Source organism: Panicum hallii, chromosome 7 (assembly GCF_002211085.1).
Source record: "Panicum hallii strain FIL2 chromosome 7, PHallii_v3.1, whole genome shotgun sequence".
In the NCBI taxonomy this organism is placed as follows: domain Eukaryota; kingdom Viridiplantae; phylum Streptophyta; class Magnoliopsida; order Poales; family Poaceae; genus Panicum; species Panicum hallii.
This window is the reverse complement of record NC_038048.1, coordinates 45716760-45740928: the sequence shown is the minus strand read 5'-3', so window position 1 is coordinate 45740928 and position 24169 is coordinate 45716760. Positions and strand designations below refer to the sequence as shown.

The 24169-nt window shown below is 52.0% G+C and overlaps 5 protein-coding genes across 7 annotated transcripts; 4 read left to right on the top strand and 1 right to left on the bottom strand.

Moving 5' to 3' along the window:
- The first annotated feature begins 1456 nt into the window (after positions 1-1456).
- On the top strand, positions 1457-2237 carry LOC112901427. The gene has a single exon (XM_025970343.1). The coding sequence runs from the start codon at positions 1695-1697 to the stop codon at positions 1950-1952; it is 258 nt and encodes an 85-aa protein (XP_025826128.1). The 5' UTR covers positions 1457-1694; the 3' UTR covers positions 1953-2237.
- Positions 2238-4574: 2337 nt separating this feature from the next.
- LOC112901381 lies at positions 4575-5404 on the top strand. Its single transcript, XM_025970290.1, has one exon. The coding sequence runs from the start codon at positions 4885-4887 to the stop codon at positions 5140-5142; it is 258 nt and encodes an 85-aa protein (XP_025826075.1). The 5' UTR covers positions 4575-4884; the 3' UTR covers positions 5143-5404.
- Positions 5226-6824, top strand: LOC112901380. Its single transcript, XM_025970288.1, has 2 exons — positions 5226-5363; positions 5435-6824. Exon 2 carries the CDS (start codon positions 6033-6035, stop codon positions 6363-6365), a length of 333 nt encoding a protein of 110 aa, XP_025826073.1. The 5' UTR covers positions 5226-5363; positions 5435-6032; the 3' UTR covers positions 6366-6824.
- A 2666-nt stretch (positions 6825-9490) lies between these two features.
- On the top strand, positions 9491-10267 carry LOC112901028. The gene has a single exon (XM_025969840.1). The coding sequence runs from the start codon at positions 9628-9630 to the stop codon at positions 9946-9948; it is 321 nt and encodes a 106-aa protein (XP_025825625.1). The 5' UTR covers positions 9491-9627; the 3' UTR covers positions 9949-10267.
- A 961-nt stretch (positions 10268-11228) lies between these two features.
- On the bottom strand, positions 11229-16346 carry LOC112898936. 3 transcript variants are annotated; one of them, XM_025967254.1, is made up of 5 exons: positions 15387-16346; positions 14354-14460; positions 12048-12890; positions 11794-11952; positions 11229-11637 (listed from the first exon to the last, which is right to left on the bottom strand). In XM_025967254.1, exons 1-5 carry the CDS (start codon positions 15454-15456, stop codon positions 11587-11589), a joined length of 1230 nt encoding a protein of 409 aa, XP_025823039.1. In that variant the 5' UTR covers positions 15457-16346; the 3' UTR covers positions 11229-11586. The 3 variants fall into 3 exon arrangements, with proteins under 3 accessions (XP_025823039.1, XP_025823038.1, XP_025823040.1); XM_025967253.1 differs by having other exon boundaries at positions 11229-11717; positions 15387-16343; XM_025967255.1 differs by lacking the exon at positions 11229-11637 and adding an exon at positions 11660-11712.
- Positions 16347-24169: the final 7823 nt, after the last annotated feature.

Here is a 24169-nt window from a genome sequence, read left to right as displayed (position 1 = left end):
TCCTCTTTTTTTCTTTCTATTTTTCCTTTCTTCTTTCTTTTTTTTTCCTTTTCCCTTCTCCCTTTTCCGTTCCTTATCTCTTTCTCCTCTATTTTTCGTTACCAGCACGGGCGGCGACGGGCGGCGGCTGGGGGCGCGTCAGGGGGAGGGGGGGGGGGCGGGGGCGTCGGGGCGCGTTGGGAGGACCTGCAGCGGGCGGTGGGCGGCGCGTTGGGGGGCGGCGGGCGCCGAGGCGGGGGGCGCGTCGGGGGGTCGGCGGGAGGACCTGCAGCAGCGGGGGGCTCGTCGGGGGGGCGGCGGGAGGACCTGCAGCGGCGGGCGGGCGGCGCGTTGGGGGCGGCGGGGGGGGGGGGCGGCGGGGGCGGCAGGGGGGGGGGGGTGCGTCGGGAGGGCGTCGGAGGAGGGCTGCGGCGGGACAACCTGCAGCGGCGGGTGGAGCGGATAAAGGAAAGACAAGGTCACGGGGTAAAAAGAAAGAATGATTCGATCGCATAACCAATGGCAGGCGGGTAAATACCGCTGAGAAGCGGTGAAATCTGGTGTGCGCCCCGATTTCGGTTTACACAGGCGGAATCGGTAGATTTACGAGAATCTATTCTTCCCTAGGAACCCTTTGGTTGGGAATTGGACTTTTGCAACGTGAATCTAGGATTGGAAGCTGAACCAAAGGAGCCTCAGACTTCAGCTGCAGCGTGGCCTCGTGGGCGGCGCTATCGCTAAATGATGAATTTTGGACCTTGCTTGATGCCCGTGGCCACAAATACCTTGGGCTGTACTTGTCCGGATGAAGATGACGACCCACACACACTTAGACTGGCCCATCTGAAGCCCAAGATGTGGAGTTTGGGAAGCCACAGTGTCAGTGAGCCCATATAGAGTAGAGGCCCGTATTCTAAGGATTTTATAGAGTTGCGGCCGAATCTAGTTAGACTTCCGGGCCGTTTGGATTAGCCCGGATTATGGTGCGGATTTCAGAAGCCTGATTTTTCCGATTCTCAAAATCGGAGTAATAGGAAACTTTAGATTGATTCCTACATAATAAAGTCCAGTCTTAACTAAAACTTTTAGTATAATTTTCCTTTCAATCGGGGAGCAGGTGCCCCGTAGCCGTACCAGGCCGCAGGCACAACTGGCCCGGTCAGATGAACTCACCATCATCATATAGACTCATAGGCCCAACGACATCAAGGGGCCCACCGCCAGAAAGAAGGGCCCTGGGCGGCTGGCCCACCTCCCTCCCGCACGGAAGCCGTGACCACACCGCATGCATCTCTCCACTCCAGTGCCGTAGCCCCACCGGTCGGAACAACGTGCCGGAGCGGGGGGGCACGTCACCATTAACCTTCCCGCAAATGACATGCCACGCCTATCTGGATCCCTCACGAAAGATCTCCCGTCCTCGTCCGCCCAGCCGGCCCAACAACTGGTCGGTCGTCCGCGCCCGCAAGTCGCAACTGGGGAAGGCCGCACCCGCCTCCCCTCCTCCCCGGCGCCACCGGCAACTGACACTGACCCCAGCGAGGGCGAGAGCAGCGACGTTGCCGTCCTCTTCTTACTTAGCTCAATTCCTTCTTCTCCAGCTGAGCTGAGATAGGCGAGCGACCAGGGGCGGCGGTCTTCTTCTCGTTGCTGCGAAGATAAATACTGTGCCTGCGCGCCCCGGCGGGTTTTGATTGGATTGCGAGATTTGGTCGATGGGGATCCACCTGCTGGCGTTCGTGGCGGCGCGGGGCTTCCTGCAGGTGTTCCAGGTGTCGGCGCCGCTGCTGTGGCCGCTCAACCTCTGGGTGCCGCTGGCGCGCCACCTGCCCGAGGCCTGCGCCGCCTTCTACGGCGCGCTCGTCTCGCACGCCGCCCGCCTGCGCGCCGCCGTCCGCAGCCGCCGGCGCCGCGGGGAAGAGAGCCCCCTCGACGAGTACTTCCGCAACGCGCTGCTGACGCTCTCGGACTGAACTTCCGAACCGAGGCTAGCCCCGGGGCCCGAGCCAGGCGCCGCGCCGTGTAGGCGCTCTTCCCCAATCTGTGAGTAGCTAGCTAGGATTTGCTGTCTCCCTTCGTTTTCTTTCTTCTCTCGCTCTTCTTCCTTGCCGTGCTTTTGCGCGCTTAGCTAGCTAGCTAGCATCTCAAATTCCCAGGAGTGAGAAGCTCTGTGCTGTAGAAATCATGATCTGTAACTACAAAGCCATTGTAATCGGCATCGAGCTTCCATCAGGTTTACATGTGGTTTCCCTTTCACATGCCGATCGATCAGTTGCGAAGAAAAGAGGCAGAGTTTACAGTGACGGCACGAATGCCGTATCCGGCCAGTGCAATCAAGGAGGAAAAAAAAACAAAACTGAGTGTGTTTTCGCGGGCGTTGAGATCAAATCGTCACCAACTAACCATGCGTACGATCGAAATCGCGTTGAATGAGAGTGCCCGCCGCTGTCTTGTCCTCGAGAGCCCAACTCAATCACGATTTGGTTGCGTTGATTCCTAGATTTGCAAAACCAAACGCCAACAACAAGACGATCCGCGGGTAAGCGTCAGCCGTCAGGCACCCTCTTTCCGTGGTCCGACAGCTTGGCCCAGCGGGCCCCCCGGGGCCCATCTGGTAAATGGGTCCAGTAGTAATTCCGTGTGGAGTAGGCATGGAAGGTTTCTCCAGATCATCAGCAGACCGTCGTAGACTCGGTGGTGGTGGCAACTCTAGAGCTCGCTAGCCAGCATTTCTACGTAACTTCTAAGCGTAGGGATCATATGGTCTGTGTGGGATGCGAGTGAACTGACGCGACGAATAGCAGCAGGACAACGCAGCATCGAGGCGGGCCCCGCATGCAGTCCAGATTCAACCATTGATCGTAATCATCATCGTCGACGTACCGGCAACAAAGAAAAGTCGTGATTCTTTGCGTCCTCGCCGTGCGTGCTCTTCTTTTGACAACTGACATGAGCGGATACCAGGTGGACCAATGTGTGTGTGTGTTTTTTTTTTGCGAAGATTGTCCTCCTGGACGATTCGCCGGTATATTATACGAGTATTGCCTACTACAGTAGCTCGGACGTCGTCATAAAATACTGACCCCTGGACGATCCAGCTATCCTCGCCAACAGCAACAGCGAAAAATTCAAAAATGGTCAACGTTTCTCGTCATTTTCGGCTGTACCTTTGACCCCTGGACAGCACACGCATACTCCTATATAGTAAGTACGTTCCTCGAAGAGAGTTAGCACTGCCATCGTATCTGCTCCCTCCGTCCAAAAATATGAATTTTAAATTCTAGAATAACTTATTTTTTAAAAAAATTTAATATATAAAGAGAATGAGTCAGCAAGGCCAACGCCAGAATGAAGGAGCGCGGAGCGGCTCCTCGGGGCCGAGAAAGGCCATCGACAGGGGCCAGAGTACGCAGGGAAACGACCTCGCGTGCCGTATGATTGCTCCAGGAAATGCGGGGCCGACGCCGCTACTACCTCGCCGCGCATTGCTGCGTGTTGGCTCCAACTTGTGTGTGAAGAAGAGGACAAAAGGTTTAGCGGTTTGTTTATGCGCTCTCCCTCTCGTGCCGCCGCCGTGATCTGGCCACCGTGGCATCGTCTGAGCTGCTACCTTATCCATTGCTGAAAAGGGCGTCGCTCTCGTTCCCATCCGCAACAAAAATGGAACGTCCTGTAGCGGCGCAAGTGGTGAGCCAGCCGTACGGCAGCGATCGGTCGGCGCAGCTGACCGACCGGGCCACTTCGAAGGCCCACCGCACCAAAGATATATATTAATTTTACTGGAGGAAACGGCCTGCCGGTCCACGCTATAACCATCAAAGCATACAGGATTTGCGATTGCGAAGGAACAAGTATGAGAGGCAAACAATAACTTGCTCCATATTTTTTATATCAGGAGCTCTATAGATGTTATGCTATCTGCAGCGATTAATAAATATCAGGTAAGGCACGAAAGGTCTACACGCTATATTTTTATAGAGAAGACTTATTAGTTGTTAGTTAAAAACTATTATAACACTCGAGTCTTATTTTCTAAACTGTTGGAGATGACGCAACAACGTTACATTACAACAGGAGCAAAAATTCAGGTAGGTAAAAATCTATTGCATCTGTACTATCTCTAGAGCAAACAATAATTCCTTGATCCGTTAATTGGAATAATTCTGGTTAGAATCCGAACAAATCAATGGGAATGGGAGTCGGAATCCGGACAAATTAATTGGAATCCCAGTCGGAACCCTACGCGATTACGGCACGGCATGTACAAAGTGAAAGAGCGTAAGACTGATGGTCTCGTGTAAGTCCGGTTAACCCGTAGCAATGCACGGATAGTGTACTAGTATTGCGTTAGATACAATGTTTGCAAACTGATTTTTTTTTGCACTTACATATTTAAATACAATGTACAAGCAGGGCTACCCACACGTTCCTCCCACTTTCACTTCTCCCTTGCACTGTTGCACACCTGCACATCACTCGTTCACAGCTCCCTATAGCACACGCCAACTGACACGTCAGAAAAGTTAGTTGCCATTTATTCCAAATCCTATGAAAGATCCCGGCCCCTTGTGCTACTATACTAGTCAAGCCGTTGGCTCGTTGGCGCTCGCAACCGGGGAAGGCCACAACCGCAACCCCCTGGGTCCCTGGCAAACCACACCAGCGTGGCAGCGACGCCTCGCCGTCCTTTGCTTACTTAACCCGCCATGGGACACCCGCATTCTCCAGACGAGACGACCTCAGATAGGCCGCCGGTCCGCCCTGCTTCAGAGAAGAAGCGCGCGGGAGAGAGACCGAGAGAGGGCAACGCTCTCCGTCGCCGCCGTTAGTTGTTGCCAATCAAGAGATCGCAGGTGCGTGTGCTCGCCGCCGGCGGGATTGGTGTTGGCTTGAGGCTTCCCTTAGATGGGGCTCCACCTGCTGGCGTTCGTGGCGGCGAGGGGGCTCATGCAGGTGTTCAACCTCTCGGCGCCGCACGACCTCCGGCTGCCGCTGGCGCGCCACCTGCCCGAGGCCTGCGCCGTACTGTACGGCCTCCTGGCCGAGCACGCCGCGTGGCTGCACCAGGCCCTGGCGCGCGGCGCCGTCCGGAGCGCCCACAGCGGGCGCGGGGGCGGCGTCGACGACTACGTCCTTCACGCCATGCTCAGCATCTCCGACTGAGCACCGCCGGCGGGCGCCCACCAGGCGTGGCTTCGCGCGCGAGGGCGCGGCGGCGCTGCCGCCGTCGTGGCAATTGCCCTTTGCTAGTGGTTTAGTTTAAAAATTAGGAAGTCTCTCCCCCGCTAGCTTGTCCATCCATCCGCTCGTTTGGTTCGGTGTTGTTCTTGGTACAGTTCAATTTTGGCTGGCATTGAAAGAGCTGGGCGATTTCTGTTACTCTGGTTGGTAAATACAATCGATTTTCTCTGAATTTCTCATCGGAGATAATGATGATGCCGACGTCCATGAGCAGGCGAAGAGCGGCTCCTCCGACCAAGAAAGGGCAACACGTACAGGGGCCTGAGAGACGCAGGGACACGACCGCGCGCCGCCCGTATGATGGACTGAGAGCACACGGACAGCGAAGTTGGTGCTCCGTGGAACGTTCCAAACTTCATCCATGTTCCGACAGTTGGTTTGTGGGGCTGGGGCTAGCTAAAAATCTGATCCTGCACTTGCTTAAAATCTGACAGTCCTTACTTGCACATGATTAATTCAAACCTTACTTGCAGTATAGTAGATCTGTACACCAGCTTTATTTATGAAGAAAGCCAGACGCACGGGCCCCGTGGAGTATAATTTAATCACGCATCTGAGATGCTGCCTTATCCATTGTTAACAGAGACCAGTTGCAATTATAAAACCACCCCAGCATCGTCGGCTAGCAAGGCATCCACCCTTCCTTTCCATGGCTGTTCGATCGGGTCTTTGGTAGCCAGTCAACGCCTCGTGCTCGGCATCGTGCACATGGTCATCGCCTCATCGATCGCAAACCAAGCCTAGATGCAGGCAGCAGGCGCATGGAGTAGTGGTGGTGCTGTACAGATCAGCTCGCAGAGATCTTCACATCCATGGCGGTTCCCGTGCTGCTCCTCGCCGTGCCGGCCGCGGCCGGCGGGTTCCTGCAGGCGTTCCACCTCGCGTTCCTGCTGTGGCCGTTCAACGCCGCGCTGCCGCTGGCGCGCGACCTGCCCCGGGCCTGCATCGCGCTCCGGGGGATCGCGTCCTTCTACGCCGCCGGGCTGCACGCCTACGCCAGCGGCGCCCGGCGCGGCGTGCAGCTGCTGCAGGCGCGGAGCCACCGGGACGCCGGCGGCGGCGACGACTCCTCGGCCGGCGGCGTGGTGAGGACGCGCGAGGACGCCGTCGCGCACGCCATGATGGCCTTCGACGACATCTACTAATTAAGGCACGATCCCGCCCGTCCCGCGCGCTCCGGTGTTGTTGCCGGGTGATCCATCCATCGTCGACGATCTGATTGATTCCTCTGGTTTTCGCCGCGGTCATCTTGGATCGGTTAGCACGCCAAAACATTTTCATGTTGATCGATCGATCGAGGGCCAGGGGCATCTGACAGCAACTGCAACAAGCAACACAATACACAAGGCAGGCTGCATGAACTAGAGATCCCCAAGTTGTCAGACAGATCGAATGTTAGATTTTTGTTTCCCCTTTGTTAGTCCAGGTGGAAGTTTCAATTGACAAAATTGAACTGGACATTGACCGCCCCTTTCTTCTCTTTTGTTCAGTTCAATGAAGTTCCTTCTTTCTTTTCGTTTCGTTTCCTTTCTTACAATCTTGTAAATGTCTAAACTGTGTTCTCCTATATAAATGAAATGAAATGACAGGGGACCTTTCTTTCATGAGCTTGCTAAAGAGAAAGTGGATTTTTCATGAGTTTCTTCATGTACCTTCGAAATCTCAAGGTGAAATCTTCAGCTGTCCGACTTTAAGCTGAAAGAACTTTTAGATTGACATCGCTGCAAAGTCCACTTCTCACAATATCCCCGCAATCATATTTGAAATCTTCAAACTGCGGACCGGCAGGCACAGCGCGCAACTACCTCGTCATTTGAAATTTCAAAGACCCAAAAGAATGGCCCACATATATGGGTCCCAGAAGGAAGCTGCCGTGTACGGCAACCATGCCACATCGGAACAGCATGCCAGTCCACACGGGACGGGCCACGTCCGCCGTTCTGGTAATGACGTGTCAGAACCAGTCTTGGCCCACACCATCGAGGCATCAACCGGCCAGTGCGTTCCCCGCTCGCGAGTCGCAACCGGGGAAGGCCGCAACCCTCCGTCCCAGCAGGTCGCAGCGCTGCGCCACCCGGCAAATATCACGGCAGCGAGCGGCGGCGACGTCGCCGTCTCTCCTGGTTAGCGAACCCCACCACGAGAGGCACCCGCAGCAGCATTCACTCTGGAAGAGTGTGCGATCATCTGCTCGCCGCCGGCGCAGGGTGCCATCAGCCCGGTGGCCGGTGCGCGTGCTCCGGCGTGATCGGGGGCGGCTCCATCTGCCTGCCTGCTGGCGATCGCGGCCGCGAGGGGCCTCCTGCTGAGTGGTCCAGCTGTGGCCGCTCAGCCTCTGGCTGCCCGCTCGCGCGCCACCTGCGCGGCCTTCTGCGGCGCGCTCGCCTCGCACGCCGCGTGGCTGCGCGCCGCCTGCGCGCGTGGCGCGGTCTGGGGCCAGCACCGCCACCGCCGTGGGAGCAGCGGGGGTGCCCGGGTGGGAATGGCACCGACGACCACGCTCGCCGTCTCCTACTGAAACCCGGACGACGACACCATACATCGCTGCAGTGACACGTACTGTAATCGATGCGTTCGGTGCCCCTTGATTCCTTTCTGCCCCCAATAAGCATAGCCGATGAGCCCTTGTCACCTACTCCACGCATGCTTGCTTGCTTGTACGTGATGCCAATTCGCCATGATCGACGCTGGCATTGTCTCTAATCATTGCAGCCAACACCATTCCGGACGCCCCGTTCTAGTCGCTGCCGCGTCCGAATGAGACGTGCACACAACGATACGAGCACGCACGATCCACCCTCGAGATTAAGCTAATCACAACCACCATTCCCGTGTCCCCATCACACTCGACCGTACTGATCTTCTCGTGGAGCTCAATTCCATCACATACTACTCGATCATCTGTCCTACATTGGCGTTATGCGTGACCGGAAAAAAAAATACAAAATCTTGCACGCTGCAACCTTATCCGATCCACATGGATATCCTCGCACACTCATCAGCAGATCGTACTGCCGCTAGCTGAAACCCGGTCGATGCCAGGATCTCCGAAAGGCCGGCAGCTCCTGGAACCGAGAAAGGCCGAGGCCAGGGAATCTGTGGCGAAACGACCATGCGCCGCCTGCCCGTATGACGGCGACGAGGCCGATCGCGCAGCCTGACCGAGCTCATGGAGGTGATGCCAGCACCAGCACCAACTTCTTCTTCTCTGTGGGGCTCAATCCTCTCGCAAATATCTCTCTCTGATCGGTCGTGCTCCTGACGAGCAGCCATGCACCTGCCACGGATCATATTAATTCCAGCTGTATCTGGACACGAACCATACACGATCACTGTATCTACATGCATGTGTGTGTATCCGAGGACCCTCCATTTGTAGGTTTATCCGTTTCCGAAAAGGGTGCTGTACTGTTCCCGGCTGCAGGAATGGAACAACGTTCGCTTCTTTTTCTTGCAGAGGTTGACCCGTTCCAGAAATAGCTAGCCGGAGGGACGGACGCGTCACCGCTCGCCACTGGGCCCGGCTCGGTTGATGGCAAGTTGGCAACCGTAGGCGCGTAAAGCCAATCATCCGGTTTGGACTTTTCCAGATTTCAAGCAGGAATTTCAGATTCAGATTTTCGGGCTTTTGCTCCCGCTAGCGGCTGAGCTCAACTGGCCAATGCAAGACCTTTTCCTTTCCTTTTCTTTTCTCCTTTTGCATACCATGACAGAGTTCACTCCGTCGTAAACAGATTGTGCTTCAATTCGACCAAATTTCAGAACCGCACGATGGTTACCTGATACTCTGAATACTCAATCGCATCGGGGGATACAGGTCGTCTACTATGCGTGATGCATCTGAAGCTGTTGGTGGCTGCAGACTCAACGCAGTAGTAGTTGTTTAATTATGACCGAAACAAAGACGTGCTTACAAAACCATCATCAAGCAAATGCCTCGCTCTAGTCTTTCCCTATCGGCAGGTTCAAAGATCAAAGCAAAACAAGAAAAGTCCTCCTGCTCCCCACAGGGAAAACGACGACGTGCCACTGGGGAATGAATTCAATCGGTTGGCCCCGCGCTAGAATCTGCCGACACAAAAAAACGTAAGCAAAGGAACGAACGAGCCGCGGCCGCCCGCCCAATAATCCGCGCACAGCGTCGGGCCGGCAAGCGGGGTTAACGGATGGACCCCGATCACAAGCAGCTGCTAAACTAATCAAACAGTCAATGGTGGCGGGTTTCAATTATAAAACCCCTCGCCATTGTCCACAAGCAAGCAACGTATCTCTATCCTCCCTCCGTCGTCCACGGCTACCACCACGCAGGGGTAGAGGGACACAGACGCGCCATCTGGCAGCAGCGAGCGGTGGCGCGGCCGTCGATCATACTAGAGCTCAGGAGAAGGCGGCGGGCGATCGCGACCGATGCCGGTTCACCTGGTGCTCCTCGCCGTGCCGGCCGTGGCCGGCGGGTTCGTGCAGGCGTTCCACTACGCCTTCCTGCTGTGGCCGTTCAACCTCGCGCTGCCGCTCGCGCGCCACCTGCCGCGGGCGTGCGCCGCGCTCCGGGAGGTCGCGTCCTTCTACGAGGCCGAGCTGCGGCCCTACGCGAGCGGCGCGGCGCGGCGGCTGCCGGCGCCGCCGGGGAGCCAGCAGTACGCCTCGCTCAGCGGGGTGCGGCAGACGGCGCCGCACGGGGATCTCGTCGCGAACGCCATGATCGCGCTCGTCGACATCTCCTACTGACGACGCCTTGGATGCGTGCCTGCTGCCACTGCGCACTGCCGGGCTACATACCCATTGCGTCCTCGGGTTGATTTCTTTTGCAGCGATCCTCTTGGATCGGTTAGCTTTGCCGTTAGTCGTGTAAATAGTCAGTCTTCTTCTTCCTACGTCCATCACCAGAGGTTTAGTCATGTTAATCACTTCTTCTTCCTAACTCGTGCATGGTTTTGGTCATCCATGTCCTCTTTCTTAGCTAACACAATTTTGCAGCATGTAGTGTGCTGTATGGTGCGAATTGATTTGAACTTTTAAATCAGTTTATTTAGTTTAGCTCTCCGTAGTAAAAAAGTTGGTGAGCAAGAGACTCTCTATATCTTTTCTCTCTATATCTTTTCTCATTATTGGTCTTATTATTGGAAATAGAGATTTTGAAGAAAATACCTCCAACAGCTTCTACAAGTGGTTATTTGAATGTAGCTATCCTCCATTTTATATTTCTCGCTAGTTAAAGATAGATAATAAAAATAGTTTTCTAGATTATACACAATATATAGAAAAACTATTTTTTTAGTGAAAATATATACAGTCCGCTGTTAGCTAACCACGCTGTTTTGCTGTTAGACGTGAGATCGGGACCGGGTTCGCAGGGCAAGATGAACTCTGGTTGGCGATGTTGTGGACCCAAGTCCCTAGGGTTTAGTATAAATTCGAATTAAATTCTACAAATTTATTAGATCAATCCTCCCCTTCCAAACGTCCTCAGAAGCACAGAAAAACTTGTACTCTGTCTAATCTAGAATAAATGATGTTTAGGACTTAATTTTTAAACAATAGCACTTTAAACTACTCCCTCTATCTCACAATATAGCTACTTCTAAAGTTTTCCAAACAGATTAAGGATGGAGAGTTAAAGTCTAAATTACCCTTCTTTAGTTAAAAGAATAATTATGGCTTTCCTATTTAGCTTGCTTGCAGATTGCATACCATAATTAATTTGTATGCATGGAAGGGTATTTTAGATCTCGCATACAAAAAAATCGGCTTGGAAACTTAAAAGTAGCTGTATTATAAAATACAATTTGAATACTAGAAGTAAATATATTTTGGAACGGAGGGAGTTAGCTTTGTGCTGAACATAATTCAATTAAGAACAGCGGGAGTACATATGATACGAAACAGGGAGTGAGGGATCGGCGGATGGACCTTAAGAACAGCGGGAGTATATATGATACAAAATTATGATAACACAAAGCACAAGAGTGTAATACCACAGGACCTAAACAATGAACAGTTATGACAAATGACACACGCAACACTGCACAGTTAAATACTGGACACTACCCAAATAACAAAGTGATTATAACATATGCAACATTGCACAGTTAAATATTGGATGCTATCACATCTATAGAATGACACCGTCTACAAGGCTCCCCAACATTTATCTTAACTGTAGAGGGAACTCTTTCCAGGATGTACCTTTTGATGACCCCAACCGCTTTATGTGCTTCTAAGATCCAATCCCTGCTGATGGACCAGCATTCACCGCTTTTCTTAACAGCACACCTACTAATTTTATCATCCTCCTCCTCATTATATACAGTGTCCACCGTCAGACTTTCAAGTGATGTTGCTACCTCCAGAATATGACATGTTAGCTCAACCATGCCCTTTGCAGAGAAGAATCCATTGATGCGCACCTTCCTGAGCCTGCAATGCTTGTACTTAGGAATCTGCCTCATGTGTGCGTCATCCCCAGAATCATGCTCCATATCACCCAGATGTCTAATCTACACAGGATCAATATTGAATTAAATGGCTACACACCAGATACTAGATATCTTTGCAAGAAGAACAGTAACTTACACTTAAAAGGAAAGTCTCCAGTTGAGGAGAAGCATCCAGAAACGAAACCAGTGACAAAAAATCATAGGCTGGGGACCAGCTGTCATAAAGGATAGAAAGAAAAATCTTCAAGTGCTTGAGGTGGAGGAATTTGTCAGCTACCATTGGTGTATCAATCATCTGTACAAAGGTGACCCGAATGAGCTATATTCGTGAGCATGACAAGCGTATATGTCATCACACTGGTATCAATATTGTGAAGTTTCAAAGTATACCTCACTCATCGAAGATAAGATAAGAGTTTCAAGATGTGGAAAAACAGAAGGGAGCTTGGTAATAGCATAACTAAGAATGTTGGGCTTAAATGAAAAGCCCACATTTAGGTTCTTCACTTGTGATGATATTCCAAATGACATTTGTACCGGGTCACCAATTAACTTAAAAGTGGAGAGGTTTGGAGCTGCACTCTCTATCACTTGCAGCATTCTGCACCAAGTCAAATACACGAAGCTGAGCCGCTCCAGCCAGAATGGTATTTTTAGACAAATTAGCTCATTGCATTGTCCGAGCATCAACTTCTCCAAAGCAAAAGTATTGGAAATAAGACACCCTAACTCATCCCCTGTAATAGACACTTTGTACAGATCTAGTTTTGTCAGGCTTCTCAAGCAATCAGATCCGCTTGTGGGCCGGAAGGCGCAGTAGGTAAGGCGAAGATAAAGAATTGAGTTCCCACACCCATTATGTAAAATTGAGCATGGGAAGTTGTACTCTTCCATATATTCTGAATGCAGTGTAAGATTTACTTCTTCAATCCCTGGTGTGATAGCATTCTGGAGCCAACTAGTGAGATGACAGCTGCTGACATTGCGATAAAGAGGGACTGCAAGCTTGAGTATCTTCACGCCAGTGCCAGAGTGATTTTTCAGAATGTGGTCAACTCTGTTAGTGAAATCCACTCCTGTCTTTTGGCCTTCCATTTGTTTCAAGCCCAGTGCTTCCTCAGTGAATGTGAGCTTGGGGTAGCGCCTCCAAGAATGTAGAAATGTGTAAGATACACAAGCAGAACGGGCAGAATCTCGGAGTGGCAACAGGGAATGTATATGGCACCAGATATCCTGCACAAGTATTGAAAGCACCGGTCAACTCTGGTTTTTAGTGGCAACTGATTTTCTTCAATTCTTTTTTCTGTTAAAGGATAATGGAGCCATATGGATTCAAATTCTAGGTGATCGTCCATGTTTGTGCAAAATGTGCTGCATCGCAGAGGAAGACAAATGCACTGGAATGCAATTTTGGTAGGTAAGTTCAGCATGTGTATAAAACTTCCTTTTTTTTCTTGCGGATGATGTGTTTCTAGAACGTCCCTTAGTAATTAGTACGATCAACTAATATCACTACGTGGTCAACAATATTGGTTTCTTTTCTGTAATATATTTACACCTGAAGTAGTCAACAGTACAGGGTTTTTGTTCATCTGTACCAACCAAGAAATCAGGGATCAGGCATTACACAATTGCATGCAATAAATAACTAATCTCATGTAGCGAAAAGAAAAGGAACTATCATTAGCTTCCGCATTGGTGCAAAATATTCAATAATATTTAAATGACCTTCCTAGCAGCTACATACATGGCATAGAACTTGGTAACCACCCCCCAGTATGAGGTCATAGACATTAGAACACAAAAAAAAAATCCTGAACACTAGAAATGCACACAGTAAGCATAATGACACCTTATTTTCTCTTGTGGATACAGCACAAGACCTCAAAACTATCGTGAGGTAAGTAAGTAACTCTCAAGTTCACAATTGATCCCTTTCCCATCAATACACACACGACCATGGTCTCGCTCACTAATACAGCTAGCCTAGTCTTGTTTGTTGGCGACAGTCTTATGATAGATTTCCTTCAATTTTCGCATGAGGTCATGCAGGCATTGTGGAGAACAAGGTAGGAAGGTACTTTGGCCCTGATCAAAAGGATATGTGCATACAGAGAAAAGTTTCAAAAATAGCTCTTTTACTAGGCTACCAGATAGTGTTCACATACTCTGTATGACTACAATACTTTGACGATAAGTACAATCTACTCTTAAAACTGGCTACTCATAAGTAGGCGAAAAGAAAATGTTCCATGTTTATTGCAATTCTGTTATAGCTTAATAGAATAATCAAGTTCCTTGGAAAACATCTGTAAAGTTTACTGGTTCAACTAGAAATGCTAGGCCCATTTTCTGGTATAAGTAATAAGAGAAAGGTTTCATGGGGAAATGATGAATTGAGCAATCAGAATGCAGAAAGGGAACTACAAAGCAAAGCCGTACTACTCCTTGACCATGTAATCAAGGACTGTTAAAGTACTGCCAGGTTAGCTTTCAATGATTTATGACCATATGCCAGGTAAACTCTATTTTAATGGTTACCATGTAACTAAACTCAATTGGTTAAGAAGCTATAGCATAGTCTTCACTATAGCAGTAACAAACATGTAATACCTACCATAGGCCCACCAATTAGCAGTCATAAAAAAGTTCTACTTGCAATATAAGCTTTGCATTATCAACATGTTATGCCATACCTCAGGAAGGTCTGGCCCTGAATATCTCGACATTTCACCACTCTGAGATTGATCAATTTCTTGGCAGAGTGATTCATTTTCTTGTGACACTGAAGTAATCAATCCATCTGCAGCAGAACATGCATGTTACTGAATAGCACAGATAATAAAAGAAGGAAACAACCAAGTCAAGTATACAAACTCACAGGCAGCAATCCGATTTATTCCTATTATCAAAAATTTGCAGGAACACTAATTTATTTACTAAAAACCCACATCGTTCGAATTCAAGAAAAAAAATTATAACCGACCATCAATATTATGTGCAAAAATACTGCAAACCCGTCAAGCACAAGATGGAGGAGCTAACCAGTCGGTGGGATCAACCACCTTCACTCTCTTCCCTCTAAGGCTCATCTCATAATATATTTCTGCTAAACAAGGCATTGGCTTCCCAGCTACCTTTGGATGGTGAGCTGTTAGCCCACCGTGCCTCAGCTGCTTCTCAAATCATGAAACCTTCACTGCAGTGCTGGCTTTTCTCGATACACGACTACCATTACGAGAACCACCCCACTTTTTTTTATGAGAATATTATCTTCTTTAACTTCGGAATCACCTCCCACCCCACTATTTTTTATGAGAATATACACATCTGAACACAAAATGAGTGTGGTTGAAAACCGACTCTACTCAAAACAGAGAATAAGGAGCAATCATGGCTAGTCGATATCCACCAAAGTAAGGTTTTGGGCTTTAAAAAGAAACATAGTAAGATATTAAGGTCAAGTGAACTGCTGATAGCCGGCTTATACCAATCTAATTGACCCAGTTTGCTCCTCCTTCAGAAGGTTTTTTTTTTCTACCAGCCGACACCATAAAAAGATAATCTTTGCAAGGAAGAAGCGTATAAGCAGCACCAGAGGCTCGTTCCATAGGTTAATGGAGCAATACTACGCAGATCAGACTATATTTCAATTCAGGCCATGGACACGGCGAATCAGAAGAGGAATAACAGAGTGGCAGAGGAGGTGGGGGCTGAGAGGTGACTTACTGCGGACTCGCCTGCGACGCCTCCGCTCCTTGTGCTTGAACATGAGGCGATTCAGCGACACCATCCCCATGACACCGGTACGGAGGGCACGAAGGCCGCAGCTGGCCGAACTCAGTTTGCCCGCCCGTCTCTGTGTGCGGGAGTGTTTGTGTGCTTGTTCCTCCTCTAGATCTATCTGTCCCGCCCTGTCGCGCGCTCTCGTTTTCGATTCGAAATCATCCGAAACACGGAAATAGCTGAAGAGGGCGCGAGGTGAAGAATCGAGTTGGAGCCGCCGGGGTGGGGAAGGAGAAGGGTAGGTCTTCCTTTTCTTCTCCTATGGCTATGGGCTATGGTGAGTCGGGAGCAAACCGGGCTCTGGAATGTGCCGTCGAACGAGGGGACCAAACCAATCCAACGTAATCTTGAATGGGCCACCATCTGTTGTGTGGGCTCACTTGTCTCGGCCAGAACAATCTGGTGGGCTGGGCTGGCTATCTAGTCGGCTTCGCGTATGGACATTATGGCCGACTTGGTGCTTTTGTCGAGTCAGGTCGGGTTCATCGCTAGGCCCACGATAAGATCAAGGTTCCACGTTACCATCCTTCTCTAATATCACTAGTCTTTCTTTCTGTATGCCACCACTGGTCTTCTACTCTATCACTCCACCCCGCGCTCTCCTGCTACTACCTGGCTGCCGGTGGCGAATCCAGATATTAATAGACATTATTTTCTCTTGTGGATACAGCACAAGACCTCAAAACTCACCAAGAGTCGTAGCCGCAGGGAAGATCAACATCGTGTTGAGGCTGAACGGCTTGGCGGCGAGACGAGTGTTGGCGATGGAGCCCTCGGCTGGCGTGTGTTGCAGATTGATGCTCGCTCGTTGGCGGCGGTGGCTGCTGCTCGTTGGCGCAGCACTTGCTTCCTTCGTTGACGACGGCGAGGTGCAGCTTGCAGCGGCGTCTGGACGTGCAGGACTCCTCGTCGACGGCGGCGGCGGCCGGGTCAGGGGGGGGGGGGGACGCGCGCGGCGGGGCCAGCCGGAGCGCGCGGGCGGCGGGGGGCTGGGGGCGGGCGGGCGGGCAGTAAGTGGCGGCTGGATAAAACAGTATGGGCTAGTTCGCGACGCAGGGCACAACTATTTTCGTCGGCTTCAACCAGGCTAACGAAATTAAGTTAGTTTCGTCGGTCCAGGTCAAGTCGACGAAAATAAAACATGTAGTTTCGTCGGTCCTGTTGAAGCCGACGAAAATAGGGACTTAGTTTCGTCGGCCCTTTTCAGGCCGACAAAAATAAGGCAATTTTGTCGGTTTGCTTAAGCCGACGAACTATTTAACGGTTTTCGTCGGCTTTCCGCAGGCCGATGAAATTGAGTTGTTTTGGTGCAGCGTTTCCGATCCAGTAGCGATATGCTTGCAAGATTATTCTTCGCTTCTCTCGCTGCCATGCAACGGGACAAGTCCTACAATTAGCAATCTTCTGTTCTTCATCAACGAGAAAATAGCTTAGACCCCAAAAATAGTCTTGCCCTTCATGGAATAATTATAGCCGTGTCACATCGGGAAAATCGGTCGTACGATTCGTAGCCATTTCCTTCAGAGAATACCGTCGCTATACAATCTTAATATAGCTGTGTCACCTCGGGGCAATCGGTCGTACGGGCCGTAGCCGTTTCTTTCCGAGGATACCGTCACTATGCAATCTGAATATAGCCGTGTCACCTCGAGGAAATCGATCATATGAGCCGTAACCGTTTCCTTCCGAGGACACCGTCACTATGCAATCTGTCGGTATATACAGACAGGGGTACCTCCTGCTAGGGTGTCCAGGCCCTTAAGAACTCACAAATACGTAATCTCCCCCTTGCCTTCTGGGGGACGTGGCATACGACCAGTGCCTGACAGCTAGGACCGTGGTCTCCGGACCCTCCCCGAGCTGCCCCGGGTCAGGGGTCTCTGCGTCCCCAGGAAGGTTGGAAGAGCCCTCGGGTAGCTCCTGCGGATCCAGTCTCCTCAGGGAGGTCCGGGGGCATCACGTGTGGTGGTCCGCCCATCACAGGCCAGCCCGCTCCGACCGGCCTTGGGGGGCCGAACCCCCCTTCCCCCAGGAAGAGGTCCGGCGCTGCCATGTGCCGTCCTGCGGAGGGAACGGGGTTGGCCCTGCCGCGTGCCTGCGGCTGGAGGCCCCTTGCGGGTCACCTCTCCACCTACCAGCATTTAATGCGGTAGCTGGGCCGGGCGCGCCCAAGTCAAAAAGAGCAGCCTGCCACTGACACACGGGGCAGGTAGGCTGACACCACGGTAAGACCGCCTGTTTCCAAGGCGGCGCGTCGTATCACCGTGCACAGTGCGCGGACTGTGTACAGTCCTGTTACGGCGCTGCGTGCGTGATGATGGCCTGTAATGGGAGAGCCAAGGCGTGCGCTGCGACAGTGCGCACGCAACAGGTCAGTGTTGTTTCACCGCCTGACAAGAGGTTACATCCCAACAGTGACAGCACGGCTTCACTGTTGGGCAACGCTGACACCGAACACTGAGCAAGACAAGGCTGTACACGGCCGTATCCTAGTTGTGGATACGCACATCAACTTCCCGATTGTGAGGACTACGGAGAGGAACTGGAGATGAAGATCTCCATATCTCTCATAGAACAAGCTCCTATTGGCCGGACCCATATGTCGGGGTCCCGCTCAGTGTAAGCACTCCCTTTGGACTATAAAAGGGAGAGTGCATTCGTTAGATAGGGAGGTCAGGTCCATACACACGAACTCAAGTCCAGACTAAGTTCGACCCGGGATTACACAGTCAATACAACTCCCAAGTGGACGTAGGGTGTTACGCTCCGGCGGCCCGAACCGCTCTAAAATCCTAACGTTCTCCCTGTGTTCATCCGCACACCGATCGAGCGCTCCTAAGTCTCCTCCAAACCCATCCTTAACTAGGATTAGGCGGGTGCTTTCCGCCATCCGGCTGGAGAATTCCTCCGACACAATCTATCTGAATATAGCCGTCGAACATCGTAACACAGCTGTAGATGGAAAAAAGTTTACATATTTTTCTTAGCGTCGCTCACCAAGAGTCGTAGCCGCAGGGAAGGTCAACATCGTGTTGGGGCTGAACGGCTTGGCGGCGAGACGAGTGTTGGCGATGGAGCCGTCGGCTGGCGTGTGTTTCAGATTGATGCTCGCTCGTTGGCGTCGGTGGCTGCTGCTCGTTGGCGCAGTACTTGCTTCCTTCGTTGACGACGGCGAGGTGCAGCTTGCAGCGGCGTCTGGACGTGCAGGACTCCTCGTCGACGGCGTGGCTTCCAGGTGCAGCGTGCGTTTGGCGTTCGGCGTCTCTGCAGCGTATGGCCTTGGCGTGCGTGCGTGTGTCTGGCTTGCGTCGCCCCCTGTCTCAGTTCAGAATTCCAACCCTATGAAATTCGTCTAGGAACTGACAGGTGGACCAGCATATCAGGAAGCAGTCGGACTCTCGGTATTTGCTGAGATGGAGCTGTATGCGGGTGCCTATGCAAACTAACCGGATTTATTTCCAATGTGTTTAAACGAATCTCCACCAGCCTTCTAGAATCCATCTAGCATGTAATCCATGCTCTCCTCCCGTAAGCCACCCAACAGCTTAATCTGGGTTTTATTTAGCCAAGAAGAAGTGGGGCCCACATATCATGGGCTCAACCATAATTTCTACGTTCTAAGAAATCACTCAGGTGCCGGCGTGAAAATACTCAAGCTTGTAATACGTGATCATTACAAGATCAATAGTTGGCTCGAAAATGCTATCAACACCTGGTATTGAAGAAGTCACCCTTAAGCTATCTGCAAAATATAGAGCGAAGCACGAGTTCCCGTGCTCCATTTTACTTGATGGGCGTGGAAACTCTATTCGTTATCTTTGCCTCTCCTGTTGTACCATGCGGCCGACGACATTTGGATTTGATTGCTTGAGAAGCCTGACAATGGGGATGAGTTAGGAACTAAGGTATTGCAACGAGCTAATCTGCCTGAAGATACCATTCCGTCTTGAACAGTTCAGCTATCTGAGAGTATTTGAATGCAATATGCTGCAAGTGATAGAGAGCACAGCTCCAAACCTCTCCACCGCTGACTTCTTCTATTCGGTGAACCAGTACAGCTCATACTTGGAGAATCATCACGAGTAAAGAATCTAAAGGTGGAGTATTCATATGAGCCCAATGCTGTGAATTATACCATCACCAAGCTTCCTTCCATTAGGTGTTCTGCTAGAAAATTCGGTAAATGCAGGTCCATCAGTAACTGTATGGTCTTAGAAGCGCATAGCGTCATCAAAAGATACATGGTGAGAAGAGTCCCCTCTACAGTTAAGTTAAATGTTGTGGAGCCTTGTAGCAGGTGCCATGTTATATTGCTATAGATGCCGAGCTACTATAATATAATTTAGCTCTGCAACGTTGTATATTACGTATCATGTTACACAACGCCTATGTTCCTGCTAGCTGTGGCCGTTCAACCTCGCGCGCCACCTGCGCTCCGGGAGGTCGCGTCCTTCTACGACGCCGAGCTGCGGCCCTACGCGAGCGGCTGCCGGCGACGCCGGGCCGGGGAGCCAGCAGTAGCATCGAAGGGAGCAGGCGGCGGGGATTTCTATTTGTCACTTCAACTAAAGTTCATCTAAATTTTATTATTTTCATCATACAACATTATCATTCTTGTAAACTTGTTGAACTGAGCCAAATAGGGGCAAATCTAACGGTCATTGGATCGAAAAGCTAACGGAATATCATATAATATAAGGTACAAAATTTAGACCGAGTGTCAAATGCGAAAATGTAAAAATTAAGGATCAAATAAGAAATCATTTATTATATTAATATCAAATAGGTAATTTTCTCCGGAATAAAAGGGGATTCGAATCCCCCACCCAGTTCGCCACCGCCTGTCTTCTTCCTCCACCAGCCCGCGGGGCAGCAGCAACCAGCAAGTCCTGACGGGTCACGGCTCCCACCCAATCCCACGACGCCATGGCCCCGCCGCCGCCCAAGTCCCTGCCGGACCTCCACGTGGACACCCAACGCCTGATCCTGAGCCGCATCCCCTGCAGCGTCGACCGCGGCCGCATGTCCCTCGTGTGCCGAGCGTGGTGCGACATGGTCCGCAACCAGCGTAGCCTGGTGGGGCGCCTGCTCCCGCGGCCGCTCCCGTAGCTGATAGCTCCTCCTCCGCGCGCCCTTCCCCGTCGTAGGCTCCACCCGGCCGCCTGCGTCCTCAGCGGCTGCCTCGCCCACCACTACCTCAACGTCGTCCCGTCCGACGCGCGCTGCATCGGCTCCCACGACGGCGCCTGGCTCCTCGTCGACACCCGCGAGCCGCATGCCCACAACAGGGCCGGCGGTGCCGTCCGCGACCTCCCGCGAGAGCTCCTGCGCTGGACCAACCCGTACGTCCACAGGATGGTCATCCACGCCGCCGCGCTCTCGTCCTCGCCGGACGACGCGAACTGCGTCGGCGCCACCATCGTCACAACCTGGCGGGACCCGGCCCCGGGCGCCGGCCCTCCACCTCTGCGTCGCGTTCTGGGATGTTGAGGACGTCCTCTACCTCGACCACTGTGAAGCCTTCGTCTTCGTCACCCAAGGAGAACACCTTCGCATGTGCAAGCCAACCCTGAGTCAGGAAAACATGCTGACAACAGAGTGGAGGACGCAGCGCTTCTGTCCCGGTGGGCGCCACTACGACCAGGCCGTCCGCGCTCGCTACGTACCTCGTCGTTTCCGACGAGGAGCTTCTCATGTTCGTGAGGTTCACACCTGAACCTAATCAACCGACGTCCAGTTTCAAGGTGTTCCGGGCGGCTGAGCGGAATGTGCCTGACGTCTAAGCCGACCGCTTCCCCATTGATCGGTACGTACCCCCGGGCATGGAGCGAGCTGGACACGCTGGGTGGCCGGATGTTGTTCGTCGGCCCTGGCTGCTCCAGATCCTACTACGCGGATCAGTACCCGGGCTTCAAGGCCGGCATCTACTTCTTGGATGATGGCGAGTTCTACGAGGATGCAGTGATCTTCGGCAACGGCAATGGGAATCGCTACCCTGCAGCGACAACGGGAAGTGGTCAGAAGGTCATGTCCAGCTTCCCGAGATCAAACCCATCGGGCCACGCTGCTCCAGTTTTGGCTTCTCCCTTGAGGCGGCGCCTTGTTTTCATGAGTTAATTAGTCTGAGATCGTGTTAATCGACGTGCTGCTGGTCGCGTAATATTCAGGGTGAGGTTGTTGCAATGTTCAGAGTCAGATAGTGCCCAAATGCGTTGTGGGTATTCTATCTGTTCTTGTCAACTGAATGCAGAGCAGAATTGAATTGGATTTGCATGTTTGTACAGTTGAGTTTGAAAATGTGTTTGTTAGTACACTGGTTTTTCCTTATCTTTATACAGCTTGGAACTGAAGTTGCAAGGATGCTAAACTAATGTTAGTTTCTGATTGCAATATCCAGAGTTAGGAGTAGCTGCTGATTGCACTATTCGCAGTGACAGTTTCTGATTGCAATATTCAGAGTTAAGTAGTTTCTGATCGCAATAGTTTCCGATTTTCCAAAAGGCCGCATGCTGCACGCATTGTTCTGGTCCTCCACCTTTTGTGACAACGTCCATAATCCAAAAATACTTGACGAGACTTAAAATTTATCCAAACCGTCACAAAGTGCTGGGTTTATTTGGCTTCAAGGCTCCGATAGGCCATGCCATATTTTGGGCGGCTAGCCCGACCTGCCTAAGCAGCCTAGCTAGGGACATGGCCAATACCGCGTCAATTTTGAAACTGCAACTGGGTTACCATTCTCGTGATGAGTTTCATTTCGTTTTTTCTCTCTCCAAAAGTAAGATGTCATCTAAGATGTTTTGAGATGATAAACGAAAGAAGATTTCCAATGTACAAATTCATCTTACGGTTTCATATGGTTTCATATTGCGCGAGATGTGATTGGACGTAATTATATGAAATTGAACTCTCTAGCTCCCAATGCAAGTTTCAACAAATTTTATAGTCTTAGTGACATCTAATCCCACTCTCTCTTTATCTCTATCTATCTACATAATTATCTTGCTATATCACCATACATGTGGATGTGTCACCTTATTTAACGTGCACGAAGCCATTCTAATCTCAATCTGGTCTACAATAAAAATCGACAAATCAATCCGTATTGGCTACTTTTCCCATTGATGATTCCCAACAATATGGTATCCACATGTTTTATGCGCAAACAAAGTATTTTATTAATATTTTTACCGATTTGGAAAGATTCTTATCCAAACATTTTTTATATGACCACATTTTGGTTGTATTCTAACTTTAGCGGTAACCATAATTTAGCTTGGTACGTTCGCTAGAGGTGCAAACCAAACACGTCCTATATTGCTGATAGCCTATGTGAGCGGGGACTCATAAGCGCTAGTCCAAAGATTATATGATGTGTTAAAACTAAACAATTTTCGTGATTTTTTGTTTTTCGAAGAAACACAGCACGAGGCCACGAGCTCTTCCTTTACCGTCTTTTCGTTAAAAAAAATGAAAAGCAAAACGTTCGACGCCGGCGCGCCGCTGGATGACGTGCCTCTCACGTCTCACCTCGCAGACACGTCCAACGCGTGCTCTCCTGAATACATCTCAGCCGTTAGCTCGAAAAGCATCCGACGGTCGGGCATCCCGATCACATGGATCGAGACCTCGCTTCCCCCTCCCGGCCTCCCCCTCCCCTTCGCCGTTCCTCGGCTTACAAATACCCCTCACTTTTCCGTGAAGATCCAATGCCAGCAGGTGCAGCAGCCATGGCGTTTGCTTACGAGGTGAAGTGCCTAAAGGAAATCCAAGACATACTCCGTGACCACAAGGGAGATGAGGGCGTGTCCATCACCTTCACCGGCCACCTCGCCTCCATCTCTGAGGCGACGGGCATGTGGCGCCTGCTTGAGCACATGGAGGAGCAGGGCTGGCGTGTCAAGAAGAGCAAGCTGGAGCCGTTCACCTACATCGACAGCGCGATCGGCCGGGCGCATCGGCTTGCACACTACGTCCTCGGCATCACCGAGCCAGCCGCCGCCGACCATCCCGACTCCTCCACCGCCGTCACCGCCGAGATGCTCCACAAGTCGGCCCGCCTCTCCACTTCCATGAGCTCCCCCGACTACGGAACTGCAGCCTTCGCCCAGCGAGTCGCGGACAAGCTCCACAACCGTCATGCCAGAAGTCAGGAGGGAATCGCCGCCTCTCCCGCCGACCGCGCTGCCTTCGCCGGCGTCTTCCGCGTCGACAACTCCCCCGACCGCTCCCTCCCCGCCGACCGTGCCTTCGTCGCTAACTCCCCCGGCCGCCGCCTCTCCGACGAGCGGGCCCGCGACGCCAGCTTCCCCGACCGCTCCCTCCCCGCCGACCGCGCCTTCATCGCCAAGTGCCCCGGCCGCCTCCTCTCCGCCGAGCGGGCCCGCGTCGCCAGCTTCCGCGGCCGCTCCCTCTCAGCCGAGCGCACCCGCATCGCCGGCTCCCCAGGCCGCTGCCTCCCCCCCGAGCGCGCCCCCGACGTCAACTCCCCCGGCCGCTCCCTCTCCGCTGGGCGCGGCCGCGGCGGCAACTCCCCAGGCCGCTCCCTCTCTCCCGAGCGCGCCCGGGTCGTCAACTCCTCCGGCCGCTCCCTCTCCCCCGAGCGCGGCCGCGGCGGCAACTCCCCTGGCCGCTCCCTCTCCGCCGGGCGCGGTCGCAGCGGCAACCCCTCTCCTCGACGCCTCTCCGGCCAGGACCACCGCGACCCCTCTCCCCGACGTTCCGCC

Excerpts from the sequence above, each read along its gene's own strand:
- LOC112901381 (XM_025970290.1), top strand. The coding sequence starts at position 4,885 with ATGGGGCTCCACCTGCTGGCGTTCGTGGCGGCGAGGGGGCTCATGCAG.
- LOC112898936 (XM_025967253.1), bottom strand. The coding sequence starts at position 15,456 with ATGGGGATGGTGTCGCTGAATCGCCTCATGTTCAAGCACAAGGAGCGG. Across the intron at positions 12,891-14,353 it reads CAGGGCCAGACCTTCCTGAG|GATATCTGGTGCCATATACA; the intron begins GTATGGCATAAC and ends ATACTTGTGCAG. Across the intron at positions 11,953-12,047 it reads TCTTATCTTCGATGAGTGAG|ATGATTGATACACCAATGGT; the intron begins GTATACTTTGAA and ends ACCTTTGTACAG.
- LOC112901380 (XM_025970288.1), top strand. The coding sequence starts at position 6,033 with ATGGCGGTTCCCGTGCTGCTCCTCGCCGTGCCGGCCGCGGCCGGCGGG.
- LOC112901427 (XM_025970343.1), top strand. The coding sequence starts at position 1,695 with ATGGGGATCCACCTGCTGGCGTTCGTGGCGGCGCGGGGCTTCCTGCAG.
- LOC112901028 (XM_025969840.1), top strand. The coding sequence starts at position 9,628 with ATGCCGGTTCACCTGGTGCTCCTCGCCGTGCCGGCCGTGGCCGGCGGG.